Here is a 24561-nt window from a genome sequence, read left to right as displayed (position 1 = left end):
AGAAACCTGAAGAAACTGGACCTTGAAAAACACTGATGGGGTTATTTTGGGATGGGGGGTGGGGGGGGGGGGTGGGGGAGTCTTTGGATGACGCAGGTTTCTCTTTTTTTCCTCCTGATGTGTAAAAATGTGGGTCAGTCGATTTGCCCTCATTTTAAACCTCGTTCAGAGTCGCTCACAGTGTTTATGCAAGAGAAGCCTCTCTGGATTGTCCATCATTTTGTCTTTGACATCATCATCATCATCATCATCATCATCATCATCATCATCAGTCCATTGTCCCGTTCTGTTAAAGCGTGCTGGATCAGCAGCTCAGAGTTTAGAGGAGTCCGTCGGTTCAGCTCCACCCTCCCTGACCTCCATGAGGTTCAACAGGTCATCACCTCACACAGGAAACTGGCATTAATCTGGGAAGCGTCGAGGTCGTGATCACATGGGACGTGTTCCTGAACGAGCCTGAAGCGCTCATGTGCGTCACGTAAATTAACCTAAACAGGTGTTTCTCTCCTGTTATCGTCCGTTCACTATCAGAGCTCACCGCCACATTAAAGGAGCAGTGCATCAGATCTAGGGGGGTTTAGTAGCGTCTAGCGCTGAGGCTAAGAATAGGACACAATAACCTTGACCTTTGACCCTCAAAATCTAATCAGTTCATTGTTGAGTCCACGTGGACGTTTGTGCCAAATCTGAAGAAATTCTGTCAAGGTGTTTCTTGAGATATCCCGTTCACGGAAATGGGACAGACGGACGAACAGACAACCTGAAAACATAATGGCCCTGACCACGACTGTTCATTTCATGTAACTTTTTACCTTTTTTTTTTTCCAGCAAAATTTTGGGTGATTTCTTGTAAGTTTTTACTCTCTTGTTTTGGTAATTTTCAGGTCATTTCTTTTACCTTTTTACTATTTTTCTATTGCTTGTTTTTGGGTAATTTCTTGTAACCAAAAAAAAAAGTGCTATTTTCCAGATAATTTCTTGTAACTTTCTACTAATTTTGCGTAATTTCCTCTTTTTACTGTTTTGTTTTGTTTTTTTTGCTGATTTTCAAATAATTTATTTGAAAATTATTTGATCAATCAATCAATAAAATCGATTGAACATTTTACGAGTCTTTTTCTTTACTAATTTTTAGGTATTTTCTTGTTCCGTTGCTCACTGCTCTCTCCCCATGTTTTTGAAAGAAATAAAGTTCATTAGCTCAGGTTTAAAGGGGTTGAAGGAAACCCTGAACGCCTCTCACAGCCTCTGCTCTTCCTGTTGAACCCTTTCAGAATAATAAAATAAAATCTTTCCCATGTGATCCCGACCTCAGGCGTGATGTCTCGACCTCTGATGAGAGTAAATTTTACTGTGTGTTGATCGTCGGCATCGAATCAGCTGAATAACTGAACAGTATTTAAGTGAAGAGATTTCACTGAAGTTTCTGTTTCTTTGCAGAGTCGGGTGGAGCTGCTCGTTTTTCCTCACAGGAAGTTTAAGCTCCGTGTTTCACAGTAAAATATTTAACTCTTTCCACTCCGACAGGATGTAACAAAGCATTTAACGTAAAGCTTCATCTTCAGCGTACTGGACCGTACACAAGTCTTCTGTCATCTGCAGCACCACGGCGGTTTATCGTCTTTACAGGTTGAAAAGACGTCAGAGTGTTGAGGGCGTCGCCGTTTAAGCGTTGAATGTGTCACATGGTCAGGTTGTGGTTCTGCGGCTGGTCTACGATGACGACGGTGTGAAAGAGGAGGGGGCGGGTGGGTCACCGTCTCTGCTGGCTGTAGACGGGGAAGGCCAGCGTGACGTTGAGTGAGTCGTTGTGTTGGACCAGTGAGGTGTGCTGGTAGTGCAGCACCAGCTCCTTCAGAGAGCCGTACAGGTTGTAGGGCTCGGCGAAACCAAAGCCGGTGCTCGTCTTGTTGATGACGCAGTGTTTCACCTCTCCGTCCACGCTGAGGGAGACACAGACACAGAGAGGTGGCGTTAGATCAGATCACAGAACAGCTTCCTGACATAGAGACTAAAGTCATCAAAATGACCATCAGCCAATCAGTGCAAAGACAGGTGGACAGGTGAGTCTTACACGACGGAGCAGGCGTAGCAGCCCGGCTTGCTGCTGTCTCGGACCAGGAAGGTCCCGTCCCTCTTCCCGCGGAGCAGCGACTCCGCCTGAATGCGGTTGATGTTTCCAAGACGCCACAGACGCTCGTCATGATGAGGAAGGTCCTCCTCATCCTCCACCATGCTGTACTCACTGCAGGGCACACACACAACATGTTAGCACACATACATGCTTTCATTACTGTTGCCACGGTTCAGACAGGAAGCTGCTCTGAGAATACAGGCTGACAGACGCCCCCTGGTGGATAAAGCTAAAATAGACTCAGTGGATCACCGTCTCTCCTCACTGCAGGTCGACACACAGCAATAATAACTGCACTCCAGTCGTCCTTTGAAGGGCCTCGCCTGTGGCCACCTGCATGTCTTACGTTGTAAAGGTACGAGAATGCGTGAGATTGTCGGGTTTTGCCCAAGTATAGCATAACAAAAGAACTTCTGTTCCAAAGATGTTTCTTATGTCTTTGGCAATCTCCTGCCAATGTGGAGAAATTACAGGACATCCCCAAAAAATATGAAAATGGTCTGCCATTGATTTACCACACAGGCTCCAGATATCTAAAAAGACATTATTTTCTCCAAGGTTATAAACGTTTTAACGCCGGTCAAACGACTACGAGTCATTACCATCAGCTTTGGTGTAGTAAGCCGTTACACCTTTATGAGCCCACTGCCTAAACCGTATATCTAGACTGGAGGGTGTAAACTCTGCTCACGTTTCTCAAGGTGAAATCTTTTGCAGGTCTTGAACCACACCTTAACAGCTACCCTGGTTCATTGCTTTAGTTTGTCCAAATAAGAATCCTGATGTTGGTAATGACCTCGTGCGGACTGTGCAGGAAGATCGAATTGCTTTGATTCTAAGTCTTTCTATTTGGCTCAACAGTCCAGGGAGTGCTCAGTTTAAATGTCTTTAAGAAAAAGGAAAGATTTTCCCCCACAGCCTGAGCCCGGCGCGACCCAGCCAATCAGCGCACATTTATTGCCTGAACCTGCTCCAACCTGGTTTGACCTGGTCCGAGGGCAGTTTTAACGCTGAGTGGAGGAGGTGGTGCACTGCTGTCTGCCATCCCTGCTGCCGCCACTGGGGGGCGCCAACGTCAGTGCTCTGATAAATGTAACAGAAGACACAGGAGACGTCAGAGTAACTCACTCTTCTGTGGTTTCGTTCTTCAGGCCGAGCCATTCGTTCAGTTTCCTCTGTCGGACTCCCTTCTGAGTCAACCACCTGCGTACACACACACACACACACAGAGCACACAAAGCGGTCAGTACAAACACTGTGTCGTCACACACACACACTACTGGTGTGTTTCTGAGTGTGTGTCTTACATGAGGTACTGGTCCCTGGTCTTGCGGAGCTGGATCAGGTCTGGTTTGATGCTGTTCATCTTCTTATCAATCTCTCTGTAGTCGGCGGCCTGTTTCTTCAGGTCCACCTCCAGGTGGCGCTTACTGTCCACGATCTCACTGATCCGAGACTTCAGCTTGTCGTAGTTCTCCATGATCCTTCGAAAAGACCCAGAGCGTTAAATCAGGTCTTCGTCTGAACCCACAGAGAGTGACGCAAACGTGCTTCTCTGCGGACGTCAGACTCAACACTTAGAGACAATACAGTTTTTCATATTTATCACATGATCTGGAGTTTTAATGATTTTGTTTTACATGATTTAATTTGTCTAAGTAAAGTAGAAATGTTTTGCTTAAAAGTTTAAACCTTAAATGTTGGGTTAACTCGTCACACTCACTCACTCAGAAAAGTTAAAATGGCTCCGACTGGACCACAAACCTTTTTTATTCAGACTAAATTTACCAAGAGGTGGTTTCTTCCTGCAGCTTCTGGTGCCATGGCAACTAGGGCTCCTTCACATGTATGTGTGTGTGTGTGTGTGTGTGTGTGTGTGTGTTTTAAAAAGGTCTCCGTCACAGTTGCCATGGCAACAGCCTACCTCTGGATCTCCTTGTCGTTGCCCTCTCGACGAAACTTCTCGATGTACTCTTTGCTGAAGCGCTCCTGAGTCTGACACTGCTCCTCGAAGATCTTGATGGTCTCGTTAAACGCCTCGATGGCCGTCCTCTTCATCTGGATCTCCTGAGGGGAGGAAGGAGGAGGAGGAGGAGGAGGAAGAGGAGGAGGGTAAGAAAGTGACAGGTGAACAAACAGAAGAAAAACGAGTCAGAAACAGAGAAAACAATGTACTGTAACTGTGTTTCAGTGCCGTAGTGTATTGTACAGTACTGTAGCTGTGTTTCTGTACCTGTGAGGTCCTGGTGTACTCCTCGTACAGTCGGTCGTACTCTCGGTTCTTCTCCTGGTACTGCAGGTGATACTCGTGGAGCTTCTTCCCCACAGCTTCGATGCTGTCCTCCTTCACCACCTGGTCCTGAACAACAAAGACAACACATACCATCAGACTCCTCAACACCTGACGCACCTGCACAGTCAGTGAGCGGTGGTCAATGTGCAGACCTGCTGGTGTTTGGAGACCGGGTAGAGCAGCTTGACATCCAGCTTGGGGTTGTACTGGGCGAGGGACTCGTGGCGGTAATGGTTGATGAGCTCCACCACCGAGCTGAAGGTTAAAGGGTCAGAGAAGCCGTATTTTCCCTCCCGATGGAAGATCTTTATCAGTTTGTTGTTGCCTCCTTTCCTGAAGACGGTCAAAGAACATTCGTCCGTTAAAGAAACCAGTGAACAACATCCGGCAGGATTCTAAACAGCTCTGTGGCAAATAAACGTTTATGATACTTTCATTTTATTCAGCCAGATAAAGCCAATCGCCAGAAGTGAAAAGCTAACGTTAGGCTGTAAAGAAAATGCACCACAGTCACATGACTTCAGCGTCACCACCACAACAAGGCTGTAAAGCTGTGTTCAGCGTGATGACGTTCTGTCGTCTCATTTAGCCACTTGTTAGCAACCGTCTTCTTAAAGACACATAAAAGCTTCAAAATTCACAGTGTCATTAAAGAAAACATTAAAGTCTCTTCAGCTGGTGTTAACTAGAATTTATTTTTAAACAGCTAACCAAAAACACAGGAAGTGCTAAAATGCTAACTCATTTCTGGGTTTTAGGACTCATTCCTCCACCTGTCTACAGCATCACTGGCGAGCGCCATTCACAAGATAGACGCTACTGTTGAGGCTGTTCTAAATCAGCACGTCGTCTCAACAACAGCTAGTTTGTCTTTACTTTGTACTGATCCGCTTTAAAAAACCCTCAAAACCAGTATGATGCTACGGCTACACATCAGTGTGAATGCAAGCGGGATTTATACTTCTGCATTTCAACCTACGGCGTAGCCTAAAAAAAAAAAAAAAAACTCTTTTTGCTAGGCTAATATATACAATGTAAAATGCCATAGGCTTGTGCTAGTAACGTTAGCATGTTGTATTTGTTTGGAAAACGTGTTTAGTATAAGACAGTTGTTTTGTCAGTGAACCTTGTGAGTTGTAATGGAGCAGAATTTTGTAACGTTACCTTTGTTACATGTTGCTGTTGTCCCTGGCTTCATATGAGGAGAGGAAAAGTCTGCTAGCCACTAGGCTAATTTATACAATGTAAAATGCCATAGGCTTGTGCTAATAACGTTAGCATGTTGTATTTGTGGGGAAAATGTGTCCAGATAAAGACAAGTGTTTGTCTGTGAATGCTGCGAGTTATAGTGAAGCTGATTTGTGTTTGAAACTGTCTCTATTAAGCCATGTTTAATGTGTGTTTAATGTAGTGTGCGTTTAATGTGTGTTTAATGTAGTGTGTGTTTAATGTGTGTTTAATGTGTGTATTGAATCAACTAATCTTTACAGCACTTCACAGAAACTCCCCCGTCGACTAGTGTTTTGGAGGTGTAACTGCAGAGTGACACAGACACACCACTGTACGAGTATAAATGCTCACAGAGCTGAGACACAAGTATAAATCCGCCTTTAAAATAAAGTTAGATTTAGGTGGATATGTTGGTGTCTACAGACTGGCCAAGAATATGTGCTGAATAAAGCTAAATATGAAATCAGAAGTTGGATTTTACAATTCATAAAAGCAGAATCTGCCATACGCAGCAGAGCAAATGTGTCTCTGTCAAAATAGAAAGAAATGACTTCCACTTAAATATCTAAAAATTACCAGACTGACTGAAACGTTCAACTCAATTAAAATCCAACATCAGACCAGTGTCATCAATGGTGGTGTTGACTGATTATAAGATGTTTTTAGGATTTATAACACTGAATGTGAGACGACGTTGACGGAGGTCTGTGTTGATGTGCGGCGTCGTGTTGAACATTTTACCTCAGAGTCAGAGTGTAATCTCCGTGCATCTTGGTGGAGGCGTCTCGAACCAGGAACGTACCGTCAGCTGTGTCTCTCAGCTTCTCGTTCACCTCCTCTCTGCAAACACAGACAACAGTGAGGGAATAAGAAAATATTTACATCCTGTACTGCAGTAAAAGAAAAACTACTCTGTTACAGTCACAGTCCTGCACTGACAGTGTGTCTCCAGTAGGAGCAGGGGTGAAAACTCATCAGAGGTGAAAGAGGTGACAAAGTGCTGCTGACTTCAGCGCAGATTTGTTGGTGGCGTTATCACAGAGAGTTACTGATCGGCTCTTTTGATCAGCCTTCAAACTATTAGGGAACAAATATCTGCCAATAACGATTCATGGCCGATTGATCAGAGCACCCTTATCTGGGGGTGTTTTATTTATAATCCGTGTTCGTCTGGACTCCGGCTGCTGAAAGCAGAGATGGTGAGTTAGCTGTGTATGGGGAGGTTTTATAGCAGCGGCGTGAGGAGAAACACCGGCTCACATTCACCAAATCAAAACAACCTGATCAGGCTCATTAACAGTCACAGCTTTACACGGCGTCCCCTGTGACTGTTATACTCTTATATATGATATCATTATGTGTGTGTGTGTGTGTGTGTGTGTGTGTTACCTGGAGATGTCTCCCCAGTACCACTCAGCGTCCTGCAGGGAAATACTGTTGTTGAAACTACAGGAAGCTGCTGGAGTCGAAGACTTTACCGGTTTAGGAGGCAACGCTGTGACAAAGACACAAAGAGACAAATCTGATTTAATGTCATGGAAAACCCTTCATCAGTGTGTGTGTGTGTGTGTGTGTGTGTGAGAGAGAGAGAGAGACTGACTGATCACTACAATCAGAGCCTTTAATTCTCTACATGGTGATGCCACGTGATGCCCGTCCAGGTGTGCCGAGGGATTTTGTGATAACCACACTTTATAACTGTAACACTCAGCTGGGCGTATATAAAAAGTTATGACTGAATTTTTAACTGACTACATCAGCATGTTGTGCGCAACCATTTCCTAAAAAACAGGAAAACTTTAGCTAAAAAATTTACAAAATCCTTATCACGCCCTCGGCTGAGGACGCGCTCGCCAATCAGTGCACGGACATGCTCATCGCCAGCACGAGCTTCAGGCGTCAGAGAGCTCTGCAATTAAGTTTAGCACAAACAGTTAACGCCTCTTTCTTTCTCCCTTTTCAATGTGAGTGTGTGTGATTAAGGTGAGAACCCGCTCGTGTTTAATTTCAATCAAAACGCCTACTTTTGTGTATTAATGATTAACTGCTGCATCACCAGACGTGGTCGCGTGGATGATCCTCGTTTAGGTTATGTTAATGAGCTCTGTTAGTAACTTCTACCACGTGTGATCTTACCGTGAATGGAGGGTTGTTTATTAGTCGTGTTTAAAGGAGTCAGTGTGGATGTGACGATTTAAAAACTGTAAATATATTTTGTAAGAGCTGAGTTTAAAGATATTTTTCCTTTCTTAATTTTCAGGACCACACACTTCGTGTCAGCGTTGTACACTTCTTGTATTTGGAGATTAAAGCATCCTCTCAAACCCGACTCTCTGGCTGGAATCATTAACTCCATAGTTGTCCGACCCAAACCAGTGTGTCCCTGAGTGTATCCCATCCTCACATGTAGTTTTATTTAATTTGATTTAAAAAACTTCACAGGGAACCTTTATGTTGACGTTTGCACATGGGAATTATAAGTGTGTGACATATCAAAGCCCTGATCGGCAGCCAGTGTGAGGGATGATAACATTTAATAGGAGAAAGCCGAGAGTGGGACGATGGATCGTTTATTGTACGGAGCAAATTACAACAAAGCACCTGTGAAGACGGAAGACAGAATCATGAATCATTTCATTATTATTGTCTTATGCAGAATTTATACCTCTGCATCAAATCGATGCCGTAACCTACACCATAGCCTGACGTGCACCTCCCCAGAGATGTAACTCCACAGTGTCACAGTGACGCAGACCTCCTGTCTGTCTCTGTGAGCTGAAGCCATTTCCCTCAGTGGAAACAAAGCTTTGATTTACTTTAATTTCACAGATAAGAAACAATAAATACTGTGAAGACAATAAAGCCTCCACACACTGTGTGTGATTTATCCTGGCTGAAATATGAGCAGAGCAAATCTCTGCTAGCTGCTAGGCTAATTTATACAATGTAAAATGCCATAGACTTGTGCTAATAACATTAGCATGTTGTATTTGTGGGGAAAATGTGTCCAGATAAAGACAAGTGTTTGTCTGTGAATGCTGCGAGTTATAGTGAAGCTGATTTGTGTTTGACACTGTCGCTATTAAGCCATGTTTAATGTGTGTTTAATGTGTGTTTAATATGTGTTTAATGTGTGTTTTGAATCAACTAAACTTTACAGCACTTCACAGAAACCCTGCCACTGACTGGTGTTTCAGAGACACGACCTGAAGACAAACTTTTTCAAACAGCCATGAAACAACAAGATGATTTAACTTAAGTATCAAACTCAGCTCAGTAAGAACTGTCACGATTATCAGACTAAACTGTTAAACATTGTTAGCTTAAGCATGTTTACAATGTATAAATTAGCCTACCAGCTAACGGACCTTTTTCCCTCAATTCCAAGTTTAACAAATTATATGTAGCGTTATTATTTTCTTCCTCAGCGTTGGATAAAGTCTCTGCGTCTCCTGACAGAAGAGCTCGGGTGAATTTCAGCCTGCGTGACCATTTTTTCAGCCCAACATTGATGAAACAGCAGCTGATGTTCTGCAGTGAGAAGTTAGCGGAGTGAGATGTGTCCAGACGGGTAACAGTACGTTGTGTTTTCTGTCATAAGAGCGCTGTATTCTGTCCGTCTGCCTGTATTAGCTCCGAACTCCAAAAACTGCTGATTTATTCCTGATTTAATAACGTTATCTTCATCGTCTTTCTCTCGGCTGCTCGCCGTCTGCCTGCTGCTGTTTGACAGTGACACAGACTCTCAAAATAAAAGCATATCCTAAAGATGACCATGTGGATCGATGTTTTCACTTTGCATCGATGATATTGGTTCATTGGATCATTGAATCAATGTATCGATCCAGGTTGATGGATGGTGACGACCCTGTGACACGGCACACCTTTTGAGAGCCACTGGTCTACAGTGCACACCGCTTCATAGCGATGCGGCGTGCAGACGATGATCACCTCTCTTCACTGCATGTTACTAACACAGCTGAGGAGGCAGAGGAAAACACTGCCGACCAAATCACATTTCTCTCATTTTCCATCTCTCACACACACCGGCTCTCTTTCTCCCCCGTAGACCAATTCTGAGTGGACGTCATGGGTTCCAGAGTGCAATTTTTTGGAAACAGCACCGTCTCTGTTGTCATGGAAACTTACAATATGCAGTTCCTCTGAAAACAGACTTTTCACACGTGCTCATTACGGTATCAGTCACTAGGCATGCGCAAGAAAGTCGACCATCACAACAACAGTGGCGGACTCCTGAGCTCTGTCTGTGCTGCTCACCCTGTTGAATTTATCAACGCTTCCCCATCGATTTACTGTAGCAACCTCGTCGTCCGTCCAGACAAACGTTCGTGCGGTAGCCATTTTGTTTGATTATACATCACCGCTCTGTAGAAGGATGATTGATGGTTAAGGCTTTTGATCGATCACAAATAATTTTGATCGACAGTCGCAGTGTTTCCCCTACAATGCCTGGCATAGGTCCGGCAGGGGTCTCGTAGGCCCGGCGAGTCGCCGTGCCAACGAGACCCTTCCGCCCGGCGAGCACGGCGGCTCGACGGGCCTACGAGACCCCTGCCGGACCTATGCCAGGCAAAAAATCAGAAACAGACGGAGGCTCTCATCGCTCTCCAAAGCCTTCCCAGCTTCCCTTGAGGCCTCTGAAAACACTACGCCATTGAAAGACGGAGGTTTTGCTGAAAACTGAAGCCTGTAATTCTGGCTGGCAACGGTTGTAAACATCCAAGGGTGAACTGCGCATGAGCGCCATTCTTCCTCTTTGGCCTGGGGGGTTGAAGCTCAAAACTGGGGCAGCTGCGCTCTCTTGCGGCGACAGTCTGCACTGCACTCTTTTGTTTTCTCTCTTTTGAAACACTCGCTTATCAATTAATCGATAACTGATCGTTAATTTTTTTGATGATCGAATAATGAATTTTGATCGTTTGCCCATCCCTAATGTATACTACAGTGTTTTTGGTCATTTTCGCGAATCGACTGTGGCGACTGTTATCAAAACGTTGTTGTCTGAACACGGAACTTTTTTCAAAACACAAAATGAGAAACCATCCAGTTTTCAGAGGATCATTTTTGTGTAAACACGGCCTTATTGTCCCTGTTTAAAACTTGTGGAGACGTCCCCCATATAATATAATTTAATGTGGAGGTAACAGACAACTTTTCAGCTAGCTAGCTAACGCTGTCTGTTTATTAACTCCTTGATCAAAACAGAATATAGAAACTTTCACCACTGATCATTTTAGAAAGGACACCACAAGAAAACCTGATCTTTGTTTAGATTAATAAACGGACACTGCATCATTGTTTGTTTCTAGCTGTTAGCGATCAGCCATAGGTAGCATGCTAGCTATGTTAGCTACATCGCTAATGTTAGCAAGTCTTTTACTTTCCCTGCCTGGATGCAGATGAACACACATTAAAGGATTTCTTGCGGTGTCCTCCAGTGAGCAGTGGTGACAGTTAATATACTTTATGATCAAGGTGTTAATAAGCAGACAGTGTTAGCTAGCTAGCACGCTAGCACATTGATGTGCTAGTTGTGATGTGTGAAGTTGTGCTTCCATATTAAATTATATTATGTGGACACGTTTCCACAAATATTAACCAAGGACAATAAGGCAAATCCATGTTTGACAAACGTGAGTTTTTACAATACTTATGATGATTTATTTTTCACCACGTAAATAATTAAGTAATTCAAATAAGCCGAACACACGCTCCTCTACTGAGCAGCAGCGATTACAGCCTAAATATCCAGATTCTAATTAACTGTAGACTAAACTTTTTTCTGCTACACATAGATCATAAACTCATGAATATAAAAATAACTCAGTGCAATCAGTTAAGAAATATAAACGTTATAGTGCTTTGAACGTTTTATTTGGCGCTCACACCGACACCATTACTGTCCCTTTCTGCCATCTGTTCAGCTCTGCCCACAAACTACATCGTCACTGTCTACAAACACAAGAAGGGTCTATTCTCTGATAGATTTGAGTCTCAGTCCTCCACCACTTTGTTTGTCTCCTGCTTGATTCAGTTCTTTGAAACTCATGTCGGTTTCATTAAAAAAAGAAACACCGGTAAATCGGCGAGCACCTAGGGGAACAGTGAGAAATTACAGCCCAGCCTGAAGCGAACCCGGCGGGTTGGGTCGGGCCCAATCTAGCTGGGCCAGAGAATCAGATTTCTACTTGGTAGTACCAACGTAATTCAGGCGGTAACCTTTAAAGTACTGAGTTCACTACCCGTTGCGTTGACGACAAAGCTAATTTCCTGTTTTGGTAGCAGATCATTTGTGACACTGCTGCATCCAAAATCTGAAAGAAAACTTCCCAACAGGACGTTGGATCAACAACCAATCACCTTGCTTGACGCATCGAGATTTGGAAGGTATGATTGTCATCTGCTCTGAAACCAACTTTTACCCACAAAGCCCTTCTCTGCGCAGGTTTGAAAAGACTTTAACGTGCATCTTTGCAGAATCAGAATGTTTATAAAATGCCTTTAATACAGCAGCACATGACGGGATTTAAATCACTGTTTAACAAAACACCGTTTCACAAAACGACTCGACACAATCATCAGGAGTCAGAGCGCCACCAGGTGCTCCAGGTTCAGGTCCGAGCTCCTACCTGGACTCTGCATGTTTATGTAGCAGAGGATTTTGTCTCGTCCCCTCAGCGGCTCGGCCTCGGCCCTGCCGCCCTCCTCTCGCTCCATGTCGGCCTCTAAACCTTCAGCCGCCTCCGCAACGCCTCTGGGATGAAAAACCAAACCCGGATCCTTCAGCTCTGGATCTCATGATGTCCTGACTACAGCTGATCCTGCCTCGAAAAAACTGACGTCATCTCGGAGGAAACGGGTCCAGGACACATCCTCCGGACCGAGCTTGATCTTTTCTCTTCTGCCTGTCACTCTAATTTAAGGATGCACTCGACCGCACTGATAATCTGCAGGATTTCCTCTCTTACGGCCCCCTCCTCTCTGCACCTGCAGCTTTTATACGTTCAGACTCCTCCACAGAGAAACCAGCAGCCTGGTGAAACACTTCTGTCTCCACTGATCTGGAATCTGCGCTCGTCCTCAGTGTTTAAAAGATTTTAAACGACGCAACTTTCTCTGCGTCCGTCTGCCTCTCCGAGCCTCAGTTCAAAGCTCAGGAGAGCAGCTTGGAGATGTGTGACATCACCGTTGCCCCCAGCCAATCCTGCGATGGCAGTGATATCACCGAGGCAACACCCCCCTCCCTTCCCCTCCCCTCCCCACGCCTGCTCTGCTGCATCTTTCACTGTGTGGATGGATGATGTCATCGTTTCAGCTGCCGCTCAGCCTGACCAACTGACTCAGAGACTGACTGAGTGAATAAATGAACTGATGAATGACATAATGAGTCACCGCTCATTGACTGACGACATGATTAACACAAATAATCAAGTGACCATCACTTCTGATTATCTGTTAATTCATTTTTAAAATGTCAAACACACGGAGAGTCTGCGGCCATGTCAGCAGCTCTGTCAGGCTCTGAGCTAAATGCTAACATTAGCATGTTAATATGCTCATTATTCACTCAGATGAGGTCCATAAGTCAAAGTAGTGATACTACAGTGAACAAATACTCTGCTATAAGTTAAAGTACAGCATTCAAACCTCACTTAAATTAAAGTACAATGTTATTAGCACCAAAACACTAAAGCTGTTTCAACTGAGCAGTTCAGTCCGGTTCAGTTCAGTTTGGTTCAGTTCAGTTCAGTCCCTGTGTTTCTGCTTCCACAGTGAAAAGTGTTGTTGTCCAACATAAATCAACATTTTTTCCAACATGTTATCAATTTTTTTCGACAGCTAATTAACGTTTTTTTTTTCCCCCTACGACATTTTATTTTTTAAAATTCTGACCTTCTAATAATATTTTTGGCACATTTAATCAACATGTTTTTGGGCATCTTATTCATATTTTTTGGACTTTTAATTGGCACTTTTTCCGACATTATAATCTTTTTTTTTTGGACAAATTTCACTGTGACAACTTTGACCATCACTTTAGTTTTTATATGACACACACTTTTAGTAATGACTTTAAAAATATAGATGAATTTGGAGCGGATTATGTGAAGGTCATATATTCTAATCCTCACTTCCTGTGGGCTACAGCAACACTAAACCCCTGAGCTTGCCTGAGAAGGACTAAATGCACAAAGCTGCTATTTTTAAATATCCCATGGAGAGAGACTCTCACTGCAGCCTGATGAGGAAATACAGCGAGTGCTGGACGGAGCAGTGAGTGACAACAACCCCGCCCACATTTAAGAGGACGGTCTGAACAGAGAGCCATGATCCACCTCACGCATAAACTAGCAGCGCAGCGCTGTACTGCACGTGTGCTGCTGCGGTCATTTCACTCATCTCACAGACTGATGTAGCGTAGCATGTGCAGCGTACAGACCGATGTCTCACTGTAGACCCATGAACAGACAGATTAAACAGAGGAGCAGCTCTGTGTTTCTGAGTGCTGAATGAATGAGTGGGGCAGAGAGGAGATGTACACTGGTGTGTGTTATGTAACACAACTTGACCCTGTATCGATATAAACGGTGTCTGAATTTATACCTTGCCTGAAAATAAACCGTACTTAGTCATTTCATCGCCCAGCCATAGTCTCAATCATGAAATGTCAGTGAATCTGTGAGTAGATTTGCACATAAAAAACCTCCAGATTCATGAACACTGTGGAAAACTCGGATTTGATCGTAGGTACGTGTTAATGTTCATGAATGCCAAATGATCGTAAACTGACTAGTCGACAATTAGCATAAAGCCCCGCCCATGAATATCCAGTGTCACCATATATGAAGGTGATAATTCCTGTGGACAGGTGCGAACAAGGTGCAAACAAAGGAAATTAAAACTTTACTGACGCTGAGACTGAAATTATTTTAGGTGAAGTGTGAACTATTTTAGCACAGCTCTAATCAGGCAGGAAGTCAGTGTCACTGTCCGACCTGTCCTTCTGTCCGCCCACCATCTCATCTGGACAGAAAAAGTGACAAACGTTTGACCTTTAACCCTTCGGATTGAGAAACAGCTGCGACTTGTGACAGTGACACAGATCCAGCGTGACGCTGCTTCACGGCTCTTAGAGGAAGTGAAAGAGATCATGGACGACTCCGTACACAAGATCTGAACCTTTGACACTGGAATCAAACAGGTCATGTGACACAGGATGATGCAACACTACAACAACGTCCTCCGTTAACCATCTGTGATCAGCCACAGGTTAGTGTTCCTGCAGACAGTGTCTCGTTCTTCCGGTTTATTAATATCAGATCACTAATTTAAGATTATTAATTTAATATTTTTTAAATCAGGACCTTGAAGTAGCTGATGAGAAATAGTTGCGTCAGGTTTGTGTCTGCAGCTGTTATCTTTATGTGTCACACATATATTGAATCAACATGTAGGTAAACATCAGAGGTGTACACACCTGGTGCAGCCTGGTTCATGTTGAGCTCACTGGTGATCAGAACCTCCAGGACCTGAACCAGAGGATCCAGACTGGACTCAGACCTGAACAACCACAGATCAAAACAGCATCACTCACACACACAAAGTTTAGATCGACACAGATTCAGTCTTAGACGCCGACTACACTAAAAACACAGAAGACTCTTGTGGGTTAATTTGGCACCAACAACCATGCCACGTTCAAGGTCACTTAAATCACCTTTCTTCATCATTCTGATGCTCAGTTTGAACTTCAGCAGCTCGTCTTCACCATGTCTACATGACTAAATGTTAATGAGTTGCTGACACCTGATTGGCTGATTAGATATTTGTGTTAATGAGCAGTTGAACAGGTGTACCTAATAAAGTGGTTGATGAGTGTAAGTCTAACCTTCGACTTAAATTCAGACCTGAAACAAACTAAATGTTGCTTCACTACAGAGTCCTGCAGGAAATGTTTGTTTTGCGGTTCAGGTCAGAGTCAGGTTGGGGGCGGAGGACTGTGTGATGTCACTGAGGGTCGTCACAGGTACAGGTACCTGTAGAGAGTCAAACGTGTGTTTTAAATACTGACCCTGCAGCCTGTCTGAACAGCGGCTGGCTGAAGATCTCCGCCAGGTTTCGGGGGCTGAGCTGGTTCCTGGCGCCGTGCAGACACAGTCGGGCCAGGTGGCGGACCACGCTCAGCAGGGTCAGGCCGTACTGGGCCGGGCAGGTGGGCGAGCTGGCCACACCTCGCAGCACCTGGGCACAGTCCTCCAGGTCCCGGACTTCTGCAGAACAACACATCTGATCGTTAATGTCAGGTTAGGTGACAGTGGAGTCATAAAACCTCGCCATTAATTGGCCGACAGACATGACAGACTACACGTAGGTCCATGACCAGTCATCGCTGGTCGTCTTTTCATTTTTGTTATGACTATTATTTCAGTCACAGTGTCAGTTCACGTGCCCGCCAAAATGTTACTGTAGCAGCGTAAAAACTGTCACCAGATGGGCGTAGCTACGTTTGAAGTGACCCACTGTCATTCATGATCCGAGCCAACACCGCACGTCGCCGTGTCGGGCTCTGATCAGGCTGACATCATGTCGTCTGAACCCGACATAACACCCACAGACTGCCTTCAGGACAGAGAGGATTTAATGAACCTGACCTTGTACTGCGTGAATCATGTCGGCCTGCAGCGAGGACGGGAGGACGGGACCAGGTAGATCCTGCAGGAACCGGAACACCCCGTCACACAGGGCGGACACCTCCAGCTGCTCCAGGTCTGAAAAACAAACACACCTCAGTCTGTGAATAGTTATTGACAGTTTATCTCCTCTGAAGAACTCAGACGGAGAACAAACATGTCCGACGGCAGAAGAAGAAGAAGAAAACCTCCTCACCAGCGTCAGCCAGCTGCCGGGTGTCCAGACCTCCTGAACTCAGACTGCGATACACATTGAGACTGTCCACACCTGTAGAGACACACAAACACACACAGGTCAACAACACAAAATGTAATACACACACATACAGAAGTAGAAGTGGATAGTAATGAACGAGTGATTCTCAGGAAATGTTTTTGTAATGTTTTAATTTCATTTTTTTTATTACTGTAATATTATTACTAACAACAATAATAATAATTCAGGACTTACTGAAACAAAGTTCTTCACATAGCGAGCAAAGGAAAACAAAGTGACGTAGAACACATGACAACACAGACATATCTCTGAGGGGTAAACATCATTTGAAATGTTCACATTTTTCCATACTGGCTGCAACAGATTTCGCCTGCTTTGATTCTAAAAAATCTTTTCCAGTTCTCCAGTTTGGGGGAATATCAACATGTGCAGCGCCTCCTTTAGTCTACCATCAGCAGGGCTGCTGTTACCCACAGCAACAACAAGCAAGGCTGAAAGTGAAATGATGATGGACTCTGCGGTGGTTAGAAAAAGAGGAGGAGCTTCAGTAGTGTGGGATAAACTGTGACGTCCTGAATGTTTTACTTCTTCTTTTATTATATCGTTAAGAATAGTAATCGCAGAAATACCCTGAAATATCGTGACATGATTTTACTGGCAGCTCTTAGTCAGCGCCTGTGCTTCCCATCTGAGATCTCCTCTCCTAACCTCAGACCTCCTGCTTTGCTCCTCCTCACTGCGCCTCGTCTACATCACTGAGCTCACTGAGCCCTGGGAGGATGCTGTGGAGGAGGCCCACGAGCACAAGAGCCTTCAGTACGCCGAGCTGGCAGCCGACGCTGAGCAACGTGGCTGGAAAGCGAAGGATGCCTTGTTGAAGTGGGCTGCAGAGGCTTCCGTAGGCAGGCCAACCACCAGGCTGCTTAAAGAAATGGGAATTCGAGGCCGAGCCCGGCGTCAGTGCATCGCAGCTCTCTGTTGCAGCCAAACAGGCGAGCCCGTGGTTATGGATCAAAAGGACAGACGCCACTTGGGCCCCAAAATACCACCACCACCACCAACAGCAGCAGCAGGGTGTGAGGGAGTAAAAGCGTGTCGTTCACTCAGCTGATTTCCACACATTTTAAACCAATCAGATGTTTGTTTTTAAGTTCACAAGTTTTTACATTTTCGTGGAAAAATCTCCACGACTGAGCTGCTGCTGTGAGACTGAAGGAAACGTCTGTCGACTGTTCTGGATGATTCTAACCGCAGAGTGCAGTTTGTCAGATTTCACCGTCGCACTAGAAACACATGCACGCGTGTGTTATTGGGTGTGCTTCATGTCTTCATGTGTATTTACACGTGTGTGTGTGTGTGTGTGCATGTGTGTGTCTGGTACCTTTGGTCTCGATGACCTCCATCAGTCTGCTGAGGAGGGGCGGGGCTGTGTCCGGCGGTCCAAACTGTTCAGGGAGGTCTGGCAACATGACGCCTAAAAAGGAAGAGCCTGAACAGGACAAGAGGTGAAGGGAAATAATGAATGAATGAATGAATGAATGAATGAACAGTTATGAACACAGTTAACATTGTTAGAGAGTGAATCCTGCAGCTTCTTTTATAAAATATAACGACAGACTGTTTCTGGTCTGATGATCACTGCGACCTCTCAGAGTTGATGAAAGTGATTTTATTTTCTTTGCTTCGTGGAGGAGATGATGGAGATCACTGATTTGTTCCAGCTGTGTTTCCTCTGTCTGCAGGTTAAATCTGTGACTCACATAAAAGTGACACAGAAAAGTTTTTAGGTCCGACTGCGTACGTTTGCTGTCGTGACTTTTACGGCCCGGACACACCAAGCTGACAGTGAGCGTCTGTCACCTTAAACCCAGTACACTGTGTGATTTTGGATTGTCCCAGATGAACACATGACCAACGTGAAAGAAACGTGGCTCTAAAATGTTGGTCCGACATTTCAAAAATTATTTTTCCGATACTATATTTTTTTTCTAACATTTTCATAATATTTTTCTGAAATTTTATCAACATTTCTTCTGAAATTGTTTAAACCTTTTCCTGACAATTTATTAATATTTTTTATAAATTTTATTCACTTTTTCTTTTCTTTTTTTTATTTTACCAACAATTCAATAATATCTTTCTGACAAATTATCAACATTTTATTAATTTCTTTTCACATTTTAAAAATATTTTTCGGATGTTTTATTCATGTTGTTCAGGTATGTTATTAATAATTTTTCTAACAATTTAGAAAAATTTTTCTGATGTTTAATTCACCTTTTTTTAACTGACATTTGATCAGTATTTTTTTCTGAAATGTTCAGACATTTTACTCACTTTTTTCCAAGTCATTTTCAACATTTTTTCTGACATTTTATTAAATTTATTAGTGATAATAATAACTGCATTAATGTCATTAACGTGCGTCCCTATGTTGAGCCTCACAGTTGGAGCAGTAATAACCTGTGCAGCATCCTTGTGCACTCAGTATGTGAAGCTGTTGCATCGTAGCCTGTGATTCATCGTACAGTCTGCAGACATCAAACCTGATGTCGTACCCAAGTTTATTAGATCTGTGTCTCACAGTGTAGCTGCACTACAGTTATGAGACTGATCAAATCTCAGAGTCACAGGTGTTTCTTCTTCTATAAAGGGGTGCAGGTCTGAGAGGCGGCTCATGATGATCAACATTAACTCGAGCTGTGACAGAAAACCATTTAAAAACCTGGTCAGGAAACTCTGCCGAATCTTTACTCACGACTCTCTGTTTAAAGTGCCTTTAATATGAAAGGGTGACAGCAGCAGGTGACAGCAGCAGGTGACAGCAGCAGGAAGTAGGTAACAACAACCAGATCACTGATCACACACACACACACACACACACACACACATACACTTCCTGTGTTCGCTGATAAGGCTGGTGCAGAGCTGAGATCTGTTCAGTCAGCAACCACAACCCAGATCTGTGTGTGTGTGTGTGTGTGTGTGTGTGTGTGTGTGTGTGTGTGTGTGTGTGTGTCATAGTGCATAAAGCTGGTGCTGAGGAAGCAGCTGAAGGAAACTGAGGTGTGTGAGTCACACTGAGCCAACTTTCAGCTTGAAAACGGTTCAGTTGTTTCAGTGACGACGCAAACATCAACTATGATTTATAATAAACACGGGCCGTCAGGAGAGATTTAATCACATGTGATGACCAAACAGGAGCTCCAACAGTCTGAGAAGACATCTGGAGTCTGTGTGTGGAGCAGTGAGCTCATCATGTCGCCACCGCCATCAGTGTGTCTCCAGTCACAGTGAAGTGGAGCTACAGTCCCAGCTGGACGAGGACATTTAACTGGCCTACTGTCCTTGTCCCAGTATACAAGCACGGGAGGGGAATCCATTTATTGAGCCAAGTATGTGCGACTCCTCTACGATAGGTGGAGATATGCCCCCTTTCAGCTTGTTAGTATTGGACCTTTTTCCTGTTGACCTATTACGTCACAGACCAAACAATGGACGCCCAGTTGGTGCGCAGTGCGGAGCGACCAAGGCTAGCTGACCAGTGGAGACCAGACAGTGGGCAGTGGGAAATATGTTTGTGCAGCCTACTCACCCTCTGACTCAGAGTCGGTCCTCACGGACGCTGCAGATGGCGGTCTGGGTGGGCGGGGCTTTGGTGTGGGCGGGGACATTCTCTTCCTGCCGATGAACTCCACATACGTCCCCGGGAAGTCGCCTTTCTCCTGTCGGCCAGAGAGACGAGTTAGAGACGTCTGAGTGTAACAAAGATCCAGTATCAATAACATGAATGTCTCCGTCACAGAGGGCGTCCACCAGAGGGCGCTGCAGAGTTCAATCACTGTAATCACTACACTGTAAAATGTCCAAAATATCTTTATACTGGTCGCTGTTATTTTTATGCTTCCACAGGTTTGTGTTTTCAGTTTCAGAGCCCATTTCTGTAAAGTGAGTTTACACAGGTAATTACCTCTATTAAGACATGAATGAATGAATGAACTTTACTTATAAAGCACCTTTCATGCACAGAACGCAGCACAAAGTGTTTTACAATTCAGACGCAGATATAAACACAGCAAAGAGATAAAACCGCACAATTATACAGCGCTCATTCAAGGAGAAAAAAATAAATAAAATGAAATTAAAAAATATAAAATATAATAATAAATATAATATATATATAAATAATAAAATATTAAAATAGATAACTGCTAGTTATAGGCTATATTAAAAATATATGTATTTAAACTGTCCACTGAGCCAGTAAGTCTGATATTTGAAGGCAGGGTGTTCCATTGTTTTGGGGTGTAGTAGCTAAAAGAAAGAGAGAGAAAGTTAAAAAAATCAAGTAAAAAAACTTACTTAAAAATAAAAGAATAAATATATAATAAAATGAATAATAATAATAATAATAATAATAATAATGTTATTAATATTATCATATTATAAAATAATAAATAAAGGGATAAAAACAAAATAAAATACAGAGATGGTAATTGTGATTAAAAAAAAAAGTAAAAATGATTTAATTAAAGATAAACAAAAAAAATTAGAGCAAAAAATTAACGATAAGGATGAGAGAGAATTAACATATTTTTTCTATAAGGCAGGTTCAGTTATCAAATGTTAACATTTTCTAAAACAAAAACAAATTGGTCACTGCTCTTTCAGAAGAACGTTTATTTAAGGGATCGTTATTAAAACCGTTTGTTAATAATACAAAATGAATTTATTTATTTATGCTCAATGTGACTGATCGGGCTGCGCTGTTAAAAACAACGTGTGGACTCTCAGCTGTGGATCTTCCAAATAAATATGAAAATATATTACATATAAACATATAAAATAATAAATAATAATGGATCAATTATCAAATTACTGTTCGTTAATTTCAGTTTTAATGTGAGTTTGTTTTTTTATTAAAATATGCCTGAACACATTAACATTGCTCCAACATATCAGCAAAGATAAATTGGCCTGTTTATAAAAACAAACATTTAATTTCAAAAGTAAAAAGATGATTTTTCAGAGGCGGTTAAATCAAGAGACAAATGTAGAGATGAATAAATCAATGTATAGACGAGGGTGGGAGGATTCTTTACTTGCTGGTTGAGCGAGAACGATAAAATCAGTGAAGGTGAACAGTGAAAGGAAAACCTGACATTTCAAGCGGTAACATCAGAGCCAACGTGAGGGGGAAGCGATCCATTCCTCGTGTGAAGCAGCGACACAGAACATAAAACTGTGACAGACACTCGGCCCACCTACAGATTTAATCAGAATCAGATCGTAGGTTTTCACACGCGAGGAATCGTTCCTGGTATTTTGATGTGTGACGGGCTGAACAAGATAATAACGAGAAAAGAGAAAATGCTCTGCAAGTCAAGAGTCTTAAACAGAAACTAGAAAATTACAAAAAACTCTGTAAGACTGTTAAAAACGATTCACGTCCAACATCTGCTCTTTAATGTTCTTTTAATCGGGGCTGATCATCAGCAGAGCTCCGTCTGTTCTTCTCTCCAAACAGGTGAAAGGAAACTTTAAACTTCCTGTTGGTGTGAAAAAGTAGTTTGTCTTGTTGTTCGTGTGAAAGATGAAGAGTGACGGCTGTTCGTGGCTGCAGCTTTATTCACACCACGATGAGGATGATGAAGAGACCACATCTCCTACATGTCGGTATTTAAGATGGAGTGAGGACACGGTTCAGTTTAATCTGAAATATTCTGACTGTTCAGTGGTGATGACGATGTTCATCTCACAGTGGAGATGGTGACATCAGCTCTGACACATCATCACTGATTCAGGTGACTTTTAGACGTAAAGAAGACAGTTAAAGGTGAGTGTGTGTGTCTCCAGGTGTCTCCAGGTGTTGGAAAGTTCTACTGCCCGTGTTTTAAAAGTAGTGTAAAGTGTTCAGTGTCTCCAGGGCTGGAGCTGTTCATCAACCTCATCAATGTCATCGATTATGTAAATACATCAATTTGAGTCATGGCGTCGTGATAAACGAGCTGCGTCCGGTGAGAGCACGGTGGCGTATTCCACGGAGTGTTTATTTTAATCGTCTGAACATCTCTGGTGCAGTTTAGGGCCCGTACACATGCTGCGTCTTTAACCTCCTGGAAAATGCAAGGTCAGGCACTGGGTGCTACTGTGTGCCAACTTTAGGAGACAAGTTGTGTCTGAGGTTGCTCAGCGACCATAACCAGCACTGCATCACAGCCTATTCACCTGACACCCTGAGGTCAGAGCTGATCTACTTCCTGCGTGTGTGTGTGTGTGTGTGTGTGTGTGTGTGTGTGTGTGTGTGTGTGTGTGGGGACAGGTGTGACACTCTGACAGCTCTGCAATAACATGATCAACTTCTCCTCCATATTCATCACACACTGATATTTACTGAAGAAGTCAGCTGTGATTGGTTGGTCCTCGTCACGACATGTGGTCACGCTGCTGCGTTGACCTCAGTTTATCTCGGGGAGCAGCCGTCAGCGCTTGAAAAATCAGCAGCCGGGACCGTGTGCGTGCTGCAATGGCGTCACTCTGGCGTTTGAGTGCGCCTGACTTTGAGGGTGAAAAACAGGCAGCATGTGTGCAGCCTCCGAGGCTACGTTCATATATTACTCTTATTGGTTGTTTGCTCACAGGCCTCTGTTGCTATTACAGTAATGACTGTGGTGACTGATACAGACCGCTGTGTATCTCCCCTCCACCTGTGATGAAACAGCGCCACAGAAAACACAACGAACACTGAGCTGAAATTAAACGAGTGCTCCTAACTTCTGTGAATAACATAAATAAACTGTCTCATACTGCATTTCATTTATGGCGTATGGTGTTTCGCAGTGGGCGGGGCTCAGCCCCAGCTCCTCATACACACACTGGAGCTCAGCCGAGTGGAAACGAACAGACAGTTAGAGTCTATGTTGCTGTGCATGAAGAAACGCCTCTGTGACGGCTTAGCAGTTAAGATCAGTTTAAAATCTTAACGTACACACACTGTATACGATCACTTGGGTTCACCACACGCAAATCTGGGGGCTTTCTGGCTGTTTGGGAAACCATGACCTAAAAATGCCGACTCATCTTCAAGTTCAGGCTTCGTTTCTGGACACAGCACCTGAAATGATCCCTTGTTTGTTGACGGACAAGAGAGAATCTCTGCAGCTGGCAGTTTGTGTCAGAAAGGTCACCACAATAAAAACGTTAGCTTAGCATTAGCTTCTTTAGCATGGGTAGGGAGCGCTGCTTCTCCCATGTTCGAAATGTTGATTTGTCAAGTGGCGTGACTGATCTGCCCGAACATCAGCCCCATTTGTGAAGCAAATTTCTGTGACTTTTCAAAAACTTTCTGGGTTTATCTAAGCTTTCCAATCCTGGAAATTACTCCTTTTAAATTCCATGACTTTTCCAGGTTTTTTTCATGACCACATGAACCCTGATGAAGGAAAAGTGTCGGGGGTTATGTGTAGGGCTGACCTTCGAATCCATTTATGGACATTCGAAGCTTCGGAGGTCAGAACGAATTTAATTTGAAGCCTCGAACCCTCAGCGTGCACTGCAGCACAATCAAACAGATGCGCAACTCAGAGCATCATAAGTGTCTCTGACACCAGACTCAGAGCGGACTGGTGGAACTGGAAAATGCATATTAGGCCTACTAGTTACTACTAGTTACTACTTACATTTTTCAAGTGATTTCCCAAATTTGTTGTTGAGTTGTGATATGCCAATTGCTTTTGGCAAATCTGGCACTCTGCTTTCTGGGAGTTGTCGGGGCATATTTTAAAGTGCAACCACACATCTGATGACCTCCTGGACATGTCTGCAGCTCTGAGTGCACTCGTTGTCAGTATCGGACTGGTGGGGGTTAATGTTGCGTTTAAGACCTCCCCCAAAAAAACGAAAAAAAAAAACAAAAAAAACCCAAAGCTTTGAATTTTTTTTTTTTCACAATCAAATCCCATGCCATTGAACAAAG

General features: G+C 43.5%; 1 protein-coding gene across 2 annotated transcripts in view; it reads right to left on the bottom strand.

Annotated features, from left to right (window-relative positions):
• Positions 1-934: 934 nt before the first annotated feature.
• LOC117252529 (phosphatidylinositol 3-kinase regulatory subunit alpha-like) overlaps positions 935-24561 on the bottom strand; it is a 29212-nt gene continuing 5585 nt past the window's right edge. Inside the window, exons 3-17 of one of the 2 annotated variants that reach the window (XM_033619533.2) lie at positions 20182-20311; positions 17968-18075; positions 16566-16637; positions 16331-16447; positions 15751-15949; positions 15157-15239; positions 7047-7152; positions 6399-6497; positions 4580-4760; positions 4368-4493; positions 4059-4201; positions 3442-3618; positions 3263-3337; positions 2075-2245; positions 935-1943 (exon numbers count right to left, since the gene is read on the bottom strand). In XM_033619533.2, the coding sequence (XP_033475424.1) occupies positions 1754-1943; positions 2075-2245; positions 3263-3337; positions 3442-3618; positions 4059-4201; positions 4368-4493; positions 4580-4760; positions 6399-6497; positions 7047-7152; positions 15157-15239; positions 15751-15949; positions 16331-16447; positions 16566-16637; positions 17968-18075; positions 20182-20311 (1977 nt within the window). In that variant the 3' untranslated portion in view covers positions 935-1753. Of the gene's footprint in view, positions 1944-2074; positions 2246-3262; positions 3338-3441; positions 3619-4058; positions 4202-4367; positions 4494-4579; positions 4761-6398; positions 6498-7046; positions 7153-12307; positions 12834-15156; positions 15240-15750; positions 15950-16330; positions 16448-16565; positions 16638-17967; positions 18076-20181; positions 20312-24561 lie in introns of those variants that run through there. The other variant, XM_033619534.2, reaches the window with a different exon arrangement.

This window comes from Epinephelus lanceolatus, chromosome 9 (assembly GCF_041903045.1).
Source record: "Epinephelus lanceolatus isolate andai-2023 chromosome 9, ASM4190304v1, whole genome shotgun sequence".
NCBI classification, from domain to species: domain Eukaryota; kingdom Metazoa; phylum Chordata; class Actinopteri; order Perciformes; family Serranidae; genus Epinephelus; species Epinephelus lanceolatus.
The sequence above is the reverse complement of the archived record's forward strand: the minus strand, read 5'-3'. Positions and strand labels throughout refer to the sequence as shown.